General features: G+C 37.0%; 1 protein-coding gene and 1 pseudogene across 1 annotated transcript in view; one reads left to right on the top strand and one right to left on the bottom strand.

Moving 5' to 3' along the window:
• Positions 1–18253, top strand: part of Tbc1d32 (TBC1 domain family member 32) — a 144877-nt gene that overhangs the window by 84668 nt on the left and 41956 nt on the right. The window contains exons 23-25 of the mRNA XM_048353996.1: positions 789–911; positions 1948–2056; positions 3095–3188. Of these exons, the coding sequence (XP_048209953.1) occupies positions 789–911; positions 1948–2056; positions 3095–3188 (326 nt within the window). The remainder of the gene's footprint in view (positions 1–788; positions 912–1947; positions 2057–3094; positions 3189–18253) is intronic.
• LOC125357239 lies at positions 10559–12274 on the bottom strand (annotated as a pseudogene).

The raw sequence follows: 18253 nt of genomic DNA, 5'->3' as shown, positions 1-18253 counted from the left end.
AGATTCAAAATCAGTATTTGGCCAAGAATCAGTGGGGGTGTTTTTGCATCACTAACAAACACATGATTGTGATTTTTTTTCCTTTTTTTGCTAGTCCCAGGGCATGAACTCAGGGGCTGGGCTCTGTCAGCTTCTTTTGCTCAAGGCTAGCACTCTACCACTTGAGCCACAGCACCATTTCTGGCTTTTTTCTGTGTGTGTGATACTGAGGAATGGAACCCAGGGCTTCATGCATGCTAGGCAAGCACTCTACCACTAAGCCACACTCCCAGTCTGATCGTGACTTCTTATAAGGTCACATGTGATTCTGATTTTTTATAAGGTCATTTTTTATCAATAAGTTAGGTCTTCTCAACTTGGTCTGACAATTATTGACATAGACATATACAGTGAATACAATCTATATTGATGGTAAAATGACTATTATACCTTGAGTAATTAATTCTTTAAAGTTCTGGCAGGTTTTAAGTTTAATAGATTTGTTGATGTTCTCTGATGAATTTATAAATTAAGTAGACATTGAAGGACATTGTTTAGTGTTCATGTAGATTTTTTATACAATAAAATAAATCTGATTTAGAAATTACCCAATTGGTTTTTGGTAAATAATTTAAATAATAACAAGTTTTGAGAAGGAGATTATATTTCAAAATGATGGAAATGTATCTGAGATTGCTGCATAACCTTTCCTGTAATATCTATCTCTGTGCATTATTTTCAGATCTCAAGCATATGTCTATGACTGTGGGACATTGTATAATGTATTTTTATTTTTTCCTTTTGTATAGGTTGTTAAGTGTGGTTTGCTGCGATCTGGACACCCTTCTCCTATTGGAGGCTCAATACCAAATATCCAAAATATTGCTACATGCTCAAGAAGAAAATCTTTTAGAGACCTCAGACAGCCACAGGTTAATAAATTGAGGTGGAGGGGATTAAAACAACAGTTTCAATAGGCACTTAAAGTAATTTTCTGTAGAGTTTATTTTCATACCATCTGAACTCATTAAGTTTAAATAACAGTAAAAAGCAATTCAAGCATAAATGTCACAGAAAGATTATGTTATGTTTTTGGAGAGGATTTGCAGAATACTACATTCATCATTTGTTGCTTTTGTCATGCTTAGATTTCCTTTATTTAAGTCCTAACTTTAGGGTTTCATGAAGTTTTATTACCTTTATAAGGTCATAGTGCATGTGGAAGATGACTCATTGCATAAATGGTTTGATTGTATGTCCCTTGGAGAGACATTATGTTTCTATTCTCTCAATTATGTTAGCTTATAGTTGTAAATTTTGATTATGTGCAAAATAAGATATATACATATATATGTATATATCTGTTGATAAATCATGCTTGCTCTTCCTCAATTTGGCTGACATTTACTGAATTGTAGATTCAGTAGCTGGCATTTCTTGAATGCCTGTAATTTATGAAAGGTGTAGTGTGCCTTCATCCTAGCCAGATCATGGTGAATTATAGAGTTTCATTAGTTGATATCAAGGCTTGATATGGAACAGAAGGACTAACAGCTTCAGAAAAGGACACTGTTCACATGTAACACTGGAATTGAGAGGTTAACTGTAGATCCTGAACATAGAGCCTTGTATCTAATATAGCAAGATCTCTGTACAATTAGGGCATGTATTAATCCCACTGAAATAATGTATTAAGTAAATATTTGTTTATTAATCTCACTGATCTAATGTCAATTGTATTTTTACCAATTATTTTCTCTTTAACAAAGAAAACTGTAATACACAATGTAAATTTAAGTCTTCTCATTTTAAGTAATACACTAACAAATCTCTTTTCCAAACACTTCTGGATTAATTTTTCTTTGCAATCTAATGATATGTTTTAAAAATCAAGTCATATTCAATGAATAGGTCAACAAAATTTATGTGTGTGTGTGTGTGTGTGTGTGTATTTGTATATTCTTTCAGGGACTTCATAATTGATGGCTTATCTGTAGAGAGAAATCATGTTCTTGTAAGAATAAATCTTATTGGTGGGCCCCAGGAACGGGTTTTGCCTCCACGGATGTTGGAGAAGGTAAGTGTTAAAAGTAAAGGGGGATATTTCTTCAGAATGTTTTTGAAGCAAGATAGCCAGCTCACATGACACCAAACATCCTCATTCCCCAAAGTTCTGTATCACAGAGTTGAACTTTTGGAACTTACTCAACTTTGGGATTCAAATAAATACTTTCAAAGTAAAATGGTATTGCTACCCTGCAAAGGGTCATGAGTACTAGTTTGTGTAGCAGAGTAGTTTCTTGTTTTATTGAACAGGTGATCTTCTCCCTTGCATTTCTCTGGATAATTTTCCTGTTGGTGTCTTTTTCTGTAATGATTCTTTTTTTTTTTTTTGGCCAGTCCTGGGCCTTGGACTCAGGGCCTGAGCACTGTCCCTGGCTTCTTCCCGCTCAAGGATAGCACTCTGCCACTTGAGCCACAGCGCCGCTTCTGTCCGTTTTCTGTATATGTGTTGCTGGGGAATCGAACCTAGGGCCTCGTGTATCCGAGGCAGGCACTCTTGCCACTAGGCTATATCCCCAGCCCTCTGTAATGATTCTTAACTGTTAGTTTTTGATGATTACACTTTCTGTTATTTTTTTTTTTTTTTAGCAATCTAAGGCATCTTTTCTTCCACCAATATGCATAGTATGTGTTTTTTTTTAATGGAGGTTTAATTTTGTCTTTGTTAAGAGCATTGTAGCTTGGACTATCATTCTGAAAAAGATGAGGTAGAAATGATTGATGGAACAAGGAAGACAGTTTGAGGGGAAAAAGAAAATACAAGTTTCTTGTGAAAAAAGCCCTTTTCCTTTTGTGACAAAACTCAAATAATGCCATCATTATTAGTTCTAGTCACAAAAATAGGTTATATATGTCTTATCGTCAGTGCTTTCTTATGTTTCTGTTAAATTTTATTTTAATTATTAGTTTTCTTGCCACAGTGAAATATAGTATCAAATAGTTTTGGTTACTTTAGAATTTTCAAGCGAGAAATCAAACTTAGTGTTTCAGAAAGCATTTAAATTTAGTATTTCACACCACTTCTAAAACCTTCTCCCTACTACTTCTTTAGGGAGATGATCCATACCCTTGGCCAATGTTTTCATCATATCCTTTGCCGAATTGCTATCTGTCAGAAGTTGCTAGAAATGCCGATATTAAAAAAGGTAGGCTGAGTATGTGTCTTAGTGGTAGGTAGAGTGCTTGCATGAAACTCTGGGTTTGATTCCTCAGTACCATATAAGCAGAAAAGGCCAGAAGTAGCACTGTGACTTAACTGTTAGAGTGCTAGCCTTGAGCACAGAGAGGCTCAGGGACAGTGCCCTGAGTTCAAGCCCCAGGACTGGCCAAAAAAAAAGAAAGGGCTCCTCTTTAAGAAGTGGAGGTATGAGGTATGGCTCAAGTGGTAGAGTGTCTGCCATGAGCAAAAAAGCCATGCAAGAGTGTGAGGCTCTGAGTTCAATCCCTAGTACTGGCACAAAAATAAATGGTATACATAATTTAGTTAAGGGAAGGGAATGTGGGAGAAAAAAGAAGGAGGGAGAAAGTAACAAGTGTAACAAGAAATGTACTTACTACCTTTCATATGAAACTGTAACCCATTGGAACATCACCTTGATAATAAAATAAAAAAGGTAAAATACTTACCATCAAATTGCATGTTATTGCTAAAACTTTTATTACAATTTCAGGAAATTGTAAGATTAACATTATTTCTATTCAGTTTGTGTACATGGAAATATTTATGCCTATTTTTTCATAATTTAGAATTTTTCCTTACTTGGCATTTGTGTAAGATTAAATAATTCTTACTTTGTTTTGTGGTAGATTTGTTTAGTAGCAGAAGCCATCTGTTTTCAAGAAAGGAATTAATGGCTTCTAATTTGATATGTGGAACTTTTATTTTCAACAGAGTTATAGGTTTTAGTATTACTGTGTGCCACGTGCAAATGCTATCTTCTTCAGACCTGAAATACAGTTTGAAGTATGATGTCTACGACTGTGAGACTCGAGCTGTTAGAGAATTTACTCAAGTCATTCCATTGTATAGTAGTACTAAAAGAGTAATAGGAGATAGCTAAGTCCTATGGCTGCCCTGTTTCCTTTTGTAAAATAACAGCTTTTCCAGAAGTGGGGCTGTGGCTCAAATGGTATCAGCAACATTGCTCAGGCCCTGAGTTCAGGCTCCAAGACTGGCACATGGAACAAACAAAACCAAAAAGCAAAAAACAAACACCTTTTGCTACTGGATAAAATCTATCACATCTTAGTAAGCAAACATTACTTAACCCTGTACAAGTATTAAGTTAGTTAAGAAACAGTAAAATTATGGGGAAATAATCATGCATGCATCCTGTATACATTCTGGATAGAAATAATCATGGAAAGAACCATATGTAACAAGAGGCACAAAGCTTGAGTTTGTGTTTTCTGGATACAGAACAACATCTTCAGCAGAGGAAACAGCAGAGGGCTTCAGAAAGAACTGGAGGTAGAAGTAGTTGGGGGTGTGGGACCTGCACTGTGATGTGACAGGAGGGTAGCCTAATCACAACAGCCTAATCTACCCTAAGATTAGGGAAACTCCCACTGGGATGTTTAGGGTTTATCATGAAAACAGTGGAAATTGAGAGATTTCAGGCTAGGGAATGCTTAGATGAAATAGAAGAGTACATTATCAAACTTTTTTAATTTTAAAAGTAAATTCTTACAACAACATGTTCTTACTTAGGCCATCAAACTGGCAATGGAATAAAATAATTATCTAAGAGCCATTTGCCTTTATTTAGTGCTCTTTATCATTTGTGGTTTTGTTTTTCATTTTGCCTGACTCTTGCATTTTCAGAGATTGAGTTGTAAGCATTTTTCCAAGAAGATGTGCCATTTCAGACTATATTCTCACTTACTTTTATCTTTCAATAATCATAAATCATTCTTAGGCTTTCACGCTCCTACTTCATATTCCACTTCTAACTTTTTTTTAAAGTTATTTACATGATGTCATTCTTGGTTTAGGTTTCCAAATGGACTCATTTAGCTTAATGTGTGTTTCTTTTTCCCTTCCCCTCCTCTTCTTTTTCCTTCTCCTCCTCCTCTCCAACCTCTCTCCCTCCTTCTTTAATACAAGGGTTTAAAGTAATGGCCTTGAACTTGCTCATCTTACTAGCTGGGCTAGCGTTTTGCCATTTGAGACATGCTTCTAGCCTGACTCTTGTTTGGCTATTTTGGAGATGGAGTCTCATAGACTTTTTGCCCAGGCTTTCTTTTAACTATGATCCTCTGGATGTTACCTTCCTGTATTGCTGGGATTGCAGGCTTGAACCACCAGCATTTGACATCTGTGACTATCATCTTTGATAACTTGTTTCTTCAAAATAACTTGTTAAATTGAACAAGGCAAACCAAACTCAAAAAAAGTAAAATTTTATTGGCTATTTCCTTTGAGAATAAGAAAAATTATATCCTTACTTTTTAGGATTAAGTGCTCAGAATAGCCTATTTTACTCACTGAAGACATGACTTAGCAAAGAGTAGAATAGTAGGTTTCTGTGAGGTAAATGTATAAACTAACCTAAGTGACCACGTAGTACTGACCAACCATCACATGGTTTACTTCCACATTCTCCTAAATGAGTATTTTCAAAACTTAACTCTCCTCACATCTGTCTTTCATTTTTCCATGCTTTCTTCAATAGAAGCCATACTTCTCATTTTACTGGTGAAGTAGATGAAGACCACTCAGGCCTGTGTATGTGCTTTTGTTTATCTTTTATTCACATTAGCATAACTAGCCATATAATATCACAAACCCTAATCCTATTCTAGATGTCCTTGACCTCTGCCCACCATGGTCTCTTTGATTGAGGACATTATATTTTACCTCTAATCTCCTGGATGAGCTTGATTTTTAACACTAGTAAAGTTTTTTCTTTTTGTTGTTTGTTTATTTTGTACTGGTTCAGGAGCTTGAACTCAGGGTTCTAGTCACTGTCTTTAAACTTTTTTTCTCAAGGAATTTTTGGTGCTTAATTGGAGATAGAATCTCACAGACTTTTCTGTCTGGGCTGACTTTGAACTGTTGTCCTCTGATCTCAGCCTTCTAAGTAGCTAGGATTACAGATATGGGTCACCTGTACCTGGCTAAAATGAACTTTTAAATGACAATATTACAGATATTTATTGTATACATTACTAGTAATTGATTTTTGGCAAGAACATTTAAATTTAGCCATTTTTGAGCATACAGTAAGTTTTTATTTCCTTTAGTTACCAAGCTGTACTAATCCATCTCTTAAACTACCTTGTTATACCTGATATTTTATATCTTTGACTGACATTTCCCCCTAGCCACCAGTAAACATTATTCAGCTCCTTAGAATTTATTTTTTTAGATTTCATATAAATGAGATCCTGTAGGATTTTTCATTATTTGCATAAATTATATTATTTCACATGCTTCCCTTTTCAGTTCATCCATGCTGTCACAAATGACACAACTTCCTTCCTTTTTTAAAGCTGAACTCCTTTTTCTGGTGTTTGTTTTCTGGGGCAGTCCCTACTGGACCTTCTCCTTAAGCCAGAAAACATGCTGTTTGTTTTTCTATATTTCAGTGTCTTTTATTGAACTCATCTTCCTCTTAATACAGTAACAGTTCTATCCTTCATTTTACTGTAAAATTCCATGAAGAAGCTGTCTGTATCTGGTATTCAAGTTCCTTTTTTCTCCATTCTCTCTCAAACCTACTAGTTAGCTAATGAGGCTTGGTCAGAAACACTCTAGCAATGTGCAATCCATTGTCTTTTCCAGTCCTCTGTCCACTAGACTTATGAACACCTCATGCATTTTCCCTGCCTTCTTGACTATTAACATTTTGTTTTATTTATTTTATAGTTAAAATTTTTTAATTATCTTTAGGTAGTTTGTACAAAGGGGTTTCAATTCAACATGTCAGTTTCTGAGTAAAATTCGTCTTGACCAATGTCAGCCCTTCCATCATTCTTCCTCATCTCTTTCAATACTCCCCATTTTCTCGAGGTGCTTGGTTGCCTTTTTTTCCTGAAACACTGTTTCCCCTTGTTTTTCTCTAGTCTAGTTGAATTCTTCTTTGTGCCCAGCCTTGGATATCTCCTACTTCTCCTACTTTTTAATTTTGGACTACCTCAGGGCTCACTTCTCATTTACTTTCATGCATTACTGTTGGGAGAGTCTCAGCTGTACTCATGGAAGAAGGGTTGCCCAGTATGCCATTGGCTTCCACACTGTCATTTCCAACTTTGATCTCTACCTTGACTGATAGACTCAAGTGTATGTATCAATTTACTTGACATCTCTGTGAGGAAAATTGGTAAGCATATCACACTTAACAGGACTGAGATAACCTTCAGCCTCCCTCAAATCTCTTTCTTAGACACTTTTCCCGATTTGTGAAATGGCATCTATGTACTTCACTTCCTCAGGCAGTAAACCTGAAGGCATTTTTTTGACTTTTCTCTTTCATCATGACCACACTAGTAATCTGTCAGCAAATCCTGTTGACTCTACAGATGTAAAACCTCTTTTGCTCATCTTCTGTCGTCACTCTCATCTCTTACCTGTAGTGGTATCTGGTATTCTGCAGTGCATAGTCTGTTCTCAACACTGTAACTAGACAGATACTTTTCAACAACTGCTCAAATCATATTATTCCTCTAATTGAAAAATTTCCAGGGGCTTTCCTGTAGCTTATAAATCTCAAGACTTTTAAGACATCCTTCCTGGTACATGTTTTGTTTTAGGGAGTGCAGTATAATTTCAAGTCTTTTTCAGTGCCTTATTTTTCTATAATTTACCCACAAAGACTCCTATTGACTTTCTGTTCTAAGAAGTGTTTGAATAAAACATTATTATCAATTATTAGGTGTAACCACCTAATAATAGTGGTCCTGCCTGAACTGCTGTGGTTCTCGTTGAGGAGAATAGCCTGATTTCTAGGCATCAGTGAAGTCTTAGGAAGAGATTTTACAGATATTTATTCAACCAGAATTGTCATGTCTCATTCTGATATTGTTGATGTCTGTGTTACTGTCAGACTTTGGACAGGAAGTCAGAAGCATATCTTTCTTTCCCTTGGATTTAAGGACATACAGTCTCTCTGGACAATAAAAATAGTTGTTTCCTAACAGGTATAAGTCTAAACCAAAAGTAATATACTTAAACACAGTTAACTAACCGCTAATCATAGACTTTAATAAATGTTATTTTTAAGCTAGTAATACTTAAGGCATGCAAGTCATTTTCACAGCAAGAGTCATGTATTTTCTGTTCTGCCTTTTGATTCAGAAGTAATGATCCATTCATTCTGACAGGTGTTATTTTAGTCATTACTTGTACTGCAAGTTTTGGAGATGTTTTATGTCTGAGGAGAAAAAATCATGTCAGTTTTTGTGTATGTGGAAACATTCTTCGCATTTGCCTCTCAGCCTCTCTGTCTGTCCTGTTTGCTACAGGTAGTGTTGCCTCCTCTCTTAAATTGTCTCTTGTTAGCTCCTCAGCATCAGTGATAGCTGCTAGATGATTCATCTTTATCTATAAAGAAGAATCTGATGACATTTTCTGCTTCAGTTGTTTTCTTTATGAAAATGTACAATGTTACTGTATTAAAATTGAGGAGACATTTAAAAATATTAGTGACTATTTGGGTGTAGACATAATTTTTATAGGGAAACAACTTTATTCAATGTGGTATAAATAATTTGGAGTATAATTTCTCAGTTATCTGAAGGTTAGATCAGTATAATGAAATAATCTAGGATGGTAATTTTTTTTCTTATTTATTGTCAAAGTGATGTACACAGAGGTTACAGTTTCATATGTTAGGCATTGGATACATTTCTTGTACTGTTTGTTACCTCCTCCCTCATTCCCCTCTTCCCCCTCCCCATTAGCCTCTCCCCCCATGAGTTGTTCAGTTGGTTTACAACAAACAGTTTTGCAAGTATTGATTTTGTAGTCATTTGTCTTTTTCTCCTGTTTCTCTCGATTTCGGTATTCCCTTTCACTTTCCTAGTTCTAATACCAGTATATACAGTTTCCAATGTACTCAGATAAGATACAGTGATCGTGCAGGTACAACCACAGGAAGGGGATACAAGAGGATCATCAACAATAGAAGTTATGGTTTCACATGGCATGTTGAAAGTAATTACAACTGTGGTATAACAATCGTTTCCATAACATGGAGTTCATTTCACTTAGCATTATCTTATTCATTCATAGGGGCATAGCTATTGGGCTCTTGTGATCCTCTGCTATGACTTGCCTAAACCTGTGCTAATTATTCCCTATGAGGGAGACCATAGACTCCATGTTTCTTTGGGTCAGTCTCACTTCACTTAGTGTAACTTTTTTCAAGTCCTTCCATTTCCTTACAAATGAAGCAATGTCATTCTTTCTGATAGATACATAAAATTCCATTGTATATATGTACCACATTTTCCTGATCCATTCATCTACTGAGGGGCATCTGGGTAGGTTCGATATTCTAGCTATGACAAATTGTACTGCGATGAACATTGTTTTGCTGGTGGCTTTAGTGTGTTCATGTTTGTGGTCTTTTGGGTAGATGCCCAAAAGTGGGGCTGCTGGGTCATAGGGGAGCTCTATGTTTAGTCTTCTGAGGAATCTCCATATGGCTTTCCAGAGTGGCTGAACCACTTTACATTCCCACCATCAATGAAGTAGGGTTCCCTTTTGGCCACATCCCCTCCAACATTTATTATTATTAGTTTTCTTGATATAGGACATTCTTACTGGGGTGAGAAGGAATCTCAATGTTGTTTTGATTTGCATTTCTTTTATGGCTAGTGATGTAGAGCACTTTTTCCTATGTCTCTTGGCCATTCTCATTTTCTCATCAGAGAAGTGTCTTTGTAAGTCTTTAGCTCACTTGTTGCGGGGGCTGTTGGTTCTTTGCAGTTTTGTTTTGGAGGAATTTAATTTTTTTAGTTCTGCATATATTTTAGATTTGAGGCCTTTGTCCATTGTATGACCGGTAAAGACCTTTTCCCAATCTGTGGGCTTTCTGTTTATCTTGCGAGCTATGTCCTTTGCCGTGCAGAAGCTCTGCAGTTTGATGCAGTCCCATTTGTCCATCTTTCTTTTTTTTTTATGTTTTGCACTTTTTATTCTTACTTCAGGTTTGTAAAAACAGAAGCAGGTGACATAAGCAGGCGCTTAAAAAGCCTTTTCCTTAGCTGCAGTTTTCTTGATGGAGAGTCCCCAGGTGTGAGAGAAGTAGAAACTCATCTTGGCGCCAGCATCCGGCCAGCGCTGTCACTGATTCGCAGCATTGTCTCTTCTAGGACACTTGTGACAGACACAATATCAACAGGATTTCACATTGGGTTTTTTTTGTTCCTTTTCTTTTTTTAAACAAGTATGTTCCCAGTTTTTCATTCATACTTTTCTTTGAATATATTGTACAATATTTGATTATTTAAAAAAGGTTTTTAGATCTCAGGCAAAAAAAAAGTTTTTTCTCCTTCCCCTCAGGAGGTGCTAATGCATATTATTTTCTAAAAGAGGTAAGTGGTTGTCTGTGTGTCCATCCTCAAAGGGAACCTGTTGGGCTCGGGTCGCCTCTCCCGGCGTGGGGATCAAGGCTCAGCTAGGTTTCTCACCACCCCCTTTTCTCACCCTCTCTCCTGGTCACCCTTCCGGCAGGTAGGCAGGATGGGGCGGAGGAGTCAGTACAGACCTCACGTGCGCGCGGCCTAACAAGAACGCTTACCCACCTCCTTACTGGTAAAGAAAGCCAGGCATATGCGAGTCTCGGAGAAGCTTCCAGAGCAATCTGATTTATTAAGGCGAGGTAAAGGGAAATGATAGCGAGAGAAGGCGATTGGCCAGGACACCGATAGGCTGAGAGCTATCACACGATCCCTTCTTGAGCTAACGTCACTCGAAAGCACCGCGCCAGGGAGAGACAGGGAGGCGCCTGGGCTGGCGAGAGAGTTGGGGGCTGGGTGCAAAGCCAGTTCTTCTGGTTCTGGACCCAGAGAATCGTAGCCTGCTTCCGCATTCCCCAAGGGCTTGGGGGAAGGGCGTCAAGTCCCCCATCAAGTCTAAAGGCTGGATCCCAACAGGAACCGAATGGACAGCTTTACAGGATACAAGTCTGAAACAACAGCAAATTATCTCCACTATAAATTTTCCAATTCCATGTAATATGCCTGTTGTTGAGAAGATTCCTCCAACAATACCACAGAGTCTTACAAAAAAATGCCAGAATGGCATATGCTCCTCAGTGACAGTCACCATGACAGAGCTGAGATCGTATTTCATGAAGATTCCAGAAACTCCATGGCTGCCCGCAGCATGGTTGATGATATGCTCCCTTTCTGTGACAGAAAACTGTTGTGTTTCTGCTGAAATTTTATTTGTCTGGAGTTTTGTTGGCACAACTGTAATAAAATATTGGAACATCTGGTGGTGATCTACAGCAATTTTTTCTGTTCCATCCAGAGGATTAATGCTTCCTGGAACAACCACTCCAAAAGGCAGGTGATCTATTCCGTGAGAAAAGTTGTAGGAGTCATGGCTGACCAGTGCTGCCAAGTGCACGTGCCCTCGAGGACGTGGAATTGCCTTGCCCACAGTTAGGAGAAAATTTCCTGCTACTTTATTAACGTTGAGATGGCCGCGTATTCTGCATGCATCTGGAGACTACGACAAGTCGTCTTCCCTGGGTGGAAGTGCAGTGGATGAGCTTTTGAAAGCACTTTTGAATATCACATCCTGAAGAGAATGTTCTGCTTGTAGCCTGCTCTGAATCAGTTGTAGCATCCTCTGCCACTCGTTTTGCTGTGGTGAAAGTTCAAATATTAGTGATTCATAAATAAGACCATCTGCAGAAGCAACCATTGTTTCTGCTAAGTCTAATACATCTGCTCCAACATACTGGCACTTCATGGCAACAGTAATATCTATATTGATTCTCAATTTATTAGAAACATCTTTGTCTACTTCATATTCATACTTCATCCATGTATCTTGTTATACTGAGAATTCCATTATTGTTAGTAAAGTCATAGTAGTAAATGCTATCAGAGGAACTGTGCCCCCACTGGCTGAGGTCTCTACATAGCTTTCAGGAACCTTTGGAAAGGCATCAGTTCTTTCACCAAATTTAAGGTTTTTTTTCCGATTCAGTCGCCTCATCTTGAGGAAAACTTTCCTCTTCCTTCATATAGTTTTGCTTGTGGTGCGGCCCCAGCCGACCGCCATGTTTCCCATCTTTCTTTGATTTGGAGCATTTCTGGGTCTTTATTAAGGAAGTTCCGTCCTGTGCCAAGGAGCCCAAGTGTTTGTCCTTCTCCTTCTTTTAATGTTTTTAGGGTATCTGTTTTAATTTTGAGGTCTTTGATCCATTTGGAATTGATTTTGGTGCAGGATGATATATAAGGATCTAGTTTTAGTTTGTTGCATGTGTCGAGCCAGTTTTGCCAGCACCATTTGTTAAAGACGCTATCTTCCAGACTATTTTTTTAGCTCCTTTATCAAAGATTAAGTAGGCATAGTTCTGTGGGTTCATTTCTGGTGTTCAGTTCTGTTCCATTGGTCTTCAAGCCTGTTCTGGTGCCAATACCAAGCTGGTTTTATTACTATAGCTTTATAATACAGCTTGAAGTTGGGTATTGTAATTCCTCCAGTAGTGTTCTTTCTGCTTTGGATTGTTTTTGTTATTCAGGGTCTTTTATTGTTCCATGTGAATTTCTGGATTGCTTCCTCTATTACATTAAGAAAATGAGGTTGGGATATTAATGGGTAATGCATTGAATTTGTACATAGCCTTTGACAATATTGCCATTTTGACTGTATTAATCCTCTCAATCCAGGAGCATGGGAGGGTTTTCCATTTCCTTAGTTCTGCCTTAATTTCATTTTTTCATGTTTTTAAAGTTCTGATCATAGAGGTCTTTCACTTCTTTGGTTAAGGTTATTCCTAGGTATTTTATGTTTTTGAGGCTATTGCAAGAAGAGTTGCTTTCCTGATTTCAGCCTGTGTCTTCGGGTCATTAGCATATAGAAAGGCCATTGATTTTGGGGGGTTTATTTTATATCCTTCAACTTTGCCAAGGTTTTGGATCAGATCTAGTAGCTTGGGAGTAGAGTCTATGGGGTTCTTTAGGTATAGGATCATGTCATCTGCGAAGAGAGAAAGTTTAACTTCACCTTTTCCTATTTGGATCCCCTTTATGTTTTCTTCTTGCCTAATTGCTCTGGCTAGGAATTCTAGTACTATGTTGAAGAGGAGGAGAGAGAGTGGACATCCCTGTCTTGCTTCTGATTTAAAGGGAATGGCATTAGATTTTTATCATTTAGAATTATGCTTGCTGTTGGTATGTCAGAGACTGCCTTTATGTTCTTCAGGAGGGATCCCTCTAATCTCGATTTTTCTTCGGCTTTTATCATAAATGGGTGCTGGATTTCATCGAATGCGTTTTCTGCATCCAGAGATACAACCATGTGGTTCTTTACCTTGCTCCAGTTGATGTGGTGGATTACATTAATTGACTTGCGTATATTGAACCAACTTTGCATCCCTGGGATGAATCCAGTTTGATCATGGTGTATGATTTTTTTTTTTTTTTGATGACCTGTTGAAGTTGATTGGCCAGAATTTTGTTGAGAATGTTTGCATCTATGTTCATCAGGGAAATCGGTCTATAGTTATCTTTCTGTGATGAGTCCCTGCCTGGTTTTCGGATGGGGGTTACACTGGCATCATAGACTGTGTTTGGTACTGAGCTTTGTCTTTAAATTTCATTGAAGTGTTTGAGACATATTGGTGTGAGTTCTGTTTTAAAGGCCTTGTAGAATTCTGCTGCAAATCTGTCTGGACTTTTCTTGGATGGGAGCTTACTTATTGCTGTTTCTATTTCAATGCTGTCTATGGGTCTGTTTAGAAGGTTTAATTGTTCATGGTTAAGTTTGGAGATATCAATTTTTTCTAGGAAATGATCCATTTATTCCAGGTTCTTGAATTTGTTGGCATAAGGTTTGTAAAATAATCCCTTATTGTGTTTTGAATTTTGGTTGTTTCTGTGGTGATGTTACCTGTTTCATCTCTGATCTTCTTTATTTGGGTGTGCTGCCTTTGTTTTTGGTCAGCTTTGCTAGGTGTCTTGTTAATTTGTTGATTCTATCGATGGTTTTTTTTTTTGTCTCTAATTCATTTAATTCTGATTTGATTTTAATTATTTGCTTCCATCTATTGACTTGAGGTTTGGCTTGTAGTTCTCTTGAGGAGATTAAGGTGCTTCCTTAAGTTGTTGAGTTGCTGTTTCTCCAGTTTGTTGGTGCAGGCCCTCAGAGATACAAATTTTCCTCTGAGTACTGTCTTTGCTGTTTCCCAAAGGAGCTGGTACTTTGTGTGCTCATCTTGGTTGAATTCCAAAAACATTTCAATTTCTGTTCTAATTTCTTCAATGACCCACTGATGATGGTTCAGTAGTATGTTGTTTAGTCTCCATGAATTGTAGGATTCTCCCATCCAAGAAAAGCCCAGGTCCAGATGGATTTACAGCAGAATTCTACAAGGCCTTTAAAACAGAACTCACACCAATATTTCTCAATCTCTTCAATGAAATTGAAAGAGAAAGCTTGCTAGCAAACACCTTCTATGATGCCAATATAACCCTCATCCCAAAACCTGGCAGGGACTCATCACGGAAAGAGAACTATAGACCCATTTCCCTGATGAACATAGATGCAAACATTCTCAACAAAATTCTGGCCAATCGACTTCAACAGGTCATCAAAAAAAAAAAATCATACACCATGATCAAACTGGATTCATCCCAGGGATGCAAAGTTGGTTCAATATACGCAAGTCAATTAATGTAATCCACCACATCAACTGGAGCAAGGTAAAGAACCACATGGTTGTTTCTCTGGATGCAGAAAACGCATTCGATGAAATCCAGCACCCATTTATGATAAAAGCCGAAGAAAAATCGAGATTAGAGGGATCCCTCCTGAAGAACATAAAGGCAGTCTCTGACATACCAACAGCAAGCATAATTCTAAATGGCGAAAAGCTAATGCCATTCCCTTTAAATCAGAAGCAAGACAGGGATGTCCACTCTCTCTCCTCCTCTTCAACATAGTACTAGAATTCCTAGCCAGAGCAATTAGGCAAGAAGAAAACATAAAGGGGATCCAAATAGGAAAAGGTGAAGTTAAACTTTCTATCTTCGCAGATGACATGATCCTATACCTAAAGAACCCCATAGACTCTACTCCCAAGCTACTAGATCTGATCCAAAACCTTGGCAAAGTAGCAGGATATAAAATAAACCCTCAAAAATCAATGGCCTTTCTATATGCTAATGACCTGAAGACAGAGTCTGAAACAGGGAACCAACTCTTTTTGCAATATTCTCAAAAAACACAAAATACCTAGGAATATCCTTAACCAAAGAAGTGAAAGACCTCTAAGATGAGAACTTTAAAAACATTAAAAATGAAATTAAGGCAGAACTAAGGAAATGGAAAACCCTCCCATGCTCCTGGATTGGGACGATTAATATAATCAAAATACTCCTTGCATCTGTATAGACCTATCCTTCTGGTTATTTGGGAAGTTCTGGGCTAATATTCTCTTGAATAGGTTGCCTATTCCAATAACTTCTTTCTTTAGGTTTTCCTCAATACCTATTAGCCTTAAATTGGGCTTCCTGATCGTGTCTTGGAGCTCCTGGATTGATTTCTTTTGTCGATTGGATTAGTTTTGTATTGGTTTTTGGTCTTTCTCCTTAGATTCTAGGGAATTTTCAGCTCCTGAGATTTGATCCTGTGCTTCTTCTAGTCTAGTCTGTAGGCTAGCTACTTGATTTTGAATCTCTTTTCCTTCTGAGTGGTCTTTTCTGATGATTTCCATGTCTTTGGTATAATTTTCTCTTCAGTCCTGCGTGGACTTCTTTACTAGGGTGGTAATTTATGTTGTTACATGTCAGGAGACAAAAAAGATGAAAAGTGGAATAAAGGAAAGCTGAACCAGGGATGGCTCGACTTGGGAGAGATGAGGGAGAATGATAGAAGGGGCACTGTTGACTAAGATTCATTGTGCTCATAACCTGACACGTTGAATTGAAATCTTTTTGTACAACTATCTAAGGATAATTTAAAAAATATGTAAATATAAACAACAACAATCACCCCCCCCCCCCCAAGTACCTGTTAGCATGATAGGAGCTTTAAAATAGCACTACTGGAGTTTAACTCATGTTCTATTGTAAAGAACAGGATGGTTGTTGTAAGATAATGTTCTAATTTTTCCTCTGAGCTAAAATTAGATCTCTCCACGTGTTATTCTTATAACCCACTGACCAATCCATTCTATTTTGATGAGCTCAGGATGCTTTTGTTTTTATCATAGGAGGTGTAGAAATACAGAGCTTCATAATGAGAAAATAATTGGACTGAGAAATTGAATAACATACTCTAGTTATTTGATAGCATTAGGTATGCATCTCAAAAGATGGGAAATTCATTCTTCTCTGTAGAGCACTCTATGTCTGTTTTCTTTTTCTTGTTTGTTTCTTTTAAGGTATAGCCTAGCCTGGTCTCGAACTCATGATCCTCCTGCCTCATTCTTCCTGTGATGTGCCATAGCCGGCATCTGTTTTATTTTTAGCAATTGATTTTATCATGCTTATTCCTGCTAGTATATCATAGGCAATATAAATTATATGAGTCAGAATAATTTTTCTTCACTTTAAGGTGTTCCTCGGGTATTTTGTAGCTGTTACGAAAAATTAAGTAACTCACGAAGTATGAGACACATATACCTACTGAATGACTGAATCAATCTTCCTTAACTTTCCCCATCATAAAACTTTTCTTTCCAGACCTTAATTACCAGACATAGGAAATTATTTCGAAGATAATCAGAAGTATATTTAGAAATTCCTGCTTTTATCTGCAATAACCTGTGAGCAGACTCAGTTTCTAGAGCAAGCATAGCTTCACAGCTATGTCTTTGAGTTAAACTTGTGCATATATCATTCAACAGGCACCTTACTGTATCATTTTTTATCATTTATGAAGCGATAGTTTACATTTTATGACACATAAAGGGTACATATTGATAGTGTTCATCCCACTTTTCACAACTGAAAAAAAGTAATCAGCTTGTACAGCTTTTCATTTTGCGATTACCTCAAATTTAGTTTTTTGTAGCTTCAATATCTTATGGTATTGCTTCTTCCATCACATTTCATACTTATATGATAGAGAATTGATTTTCTGCCTGGCAAAACATTCTCTTTCAAATACTACACAAAAGAGCAAGTTCCATGATGATAATCCTTCCCTTAACGTAATGTACCAAATAATACTAAAATCCTTTTCCTAAATGGTTCTAGTATTGTTGCTTGGCTATTTTCAGGTGGTGGTATTTCTGTATGGGGAAACAGATCAATTTAAAGTTCATAATGTATAAAATGCAAACGTATCCCTCTATAGTATCTTGTTTTTTACATGACAGGAACTCCTTTGCCGTATAAAAATTAAATAAGAAGGTGAAAGGATATCATACAAAATTTAAACAAATTGTGCTAAAACTTTTCAGTTTATATATTTTATATCTATGAATCTGTATCTATTCAGTATCAAAATTTCTTGAATCATTAGGTTTTATTTGTTAGCCAAATGTCTGTAAGAGCCATATTGTATTCATAGGTAGCTTGCATATCAGTTAACCCACTGTTACATCTGTTATTTGTATACTCTTGACACTATAGGGAAGCACCATAAGTATCAACATATTGGCAGTGTAAATGCATTAATTTACTGAGGGAAGAGATCAGTTTTTCTGAATGTTTTATTAATATGTATTGCATTGAATAGTAGGCTTCATTATAATATTCATAATATATATAGGAAAGTTTTCATATGTAAGTTTATTTAAGATATGTTAAGTTGCAGGATGGTATTGGTGGAACAATTAGATATTACTGAAATATGTTTTGGTAAATGTGAAAACAAGTGCTAATATATAAAATTTCAGAGATTGAGCCAGTAAGAGAATTATATCCAGGGTCTTTGTAATGAGGATATTTAGTGAATGAGTAATAGAGCTCATGGGTTTATGTTTATATTCACTGAATGCCAGCATATGTTCCCTAGCTCATGGCCACCTTTTCGTTTCAGATATAGAAACATGCTGCTATTACATGAAAGTGTATT

Source organism: Perognathus longimembris, chromosome 9 (genome assembly GCF_023159225.1).
Source record: "Perognathus longimembris pacificus isolate PPM17 chromosome 9, ASM2315922v1, whole genome shotgun sequence".
Taxonomy (NCBI): Eukaryota; Metazoa; Chordata; class Mammalia; order Rodentia; family Heteromyidae; genus Perognathus; species Perognathus longimembris.
This window is presented reverse-complemented; position numbering and strand designations above follow the sequence as displayed.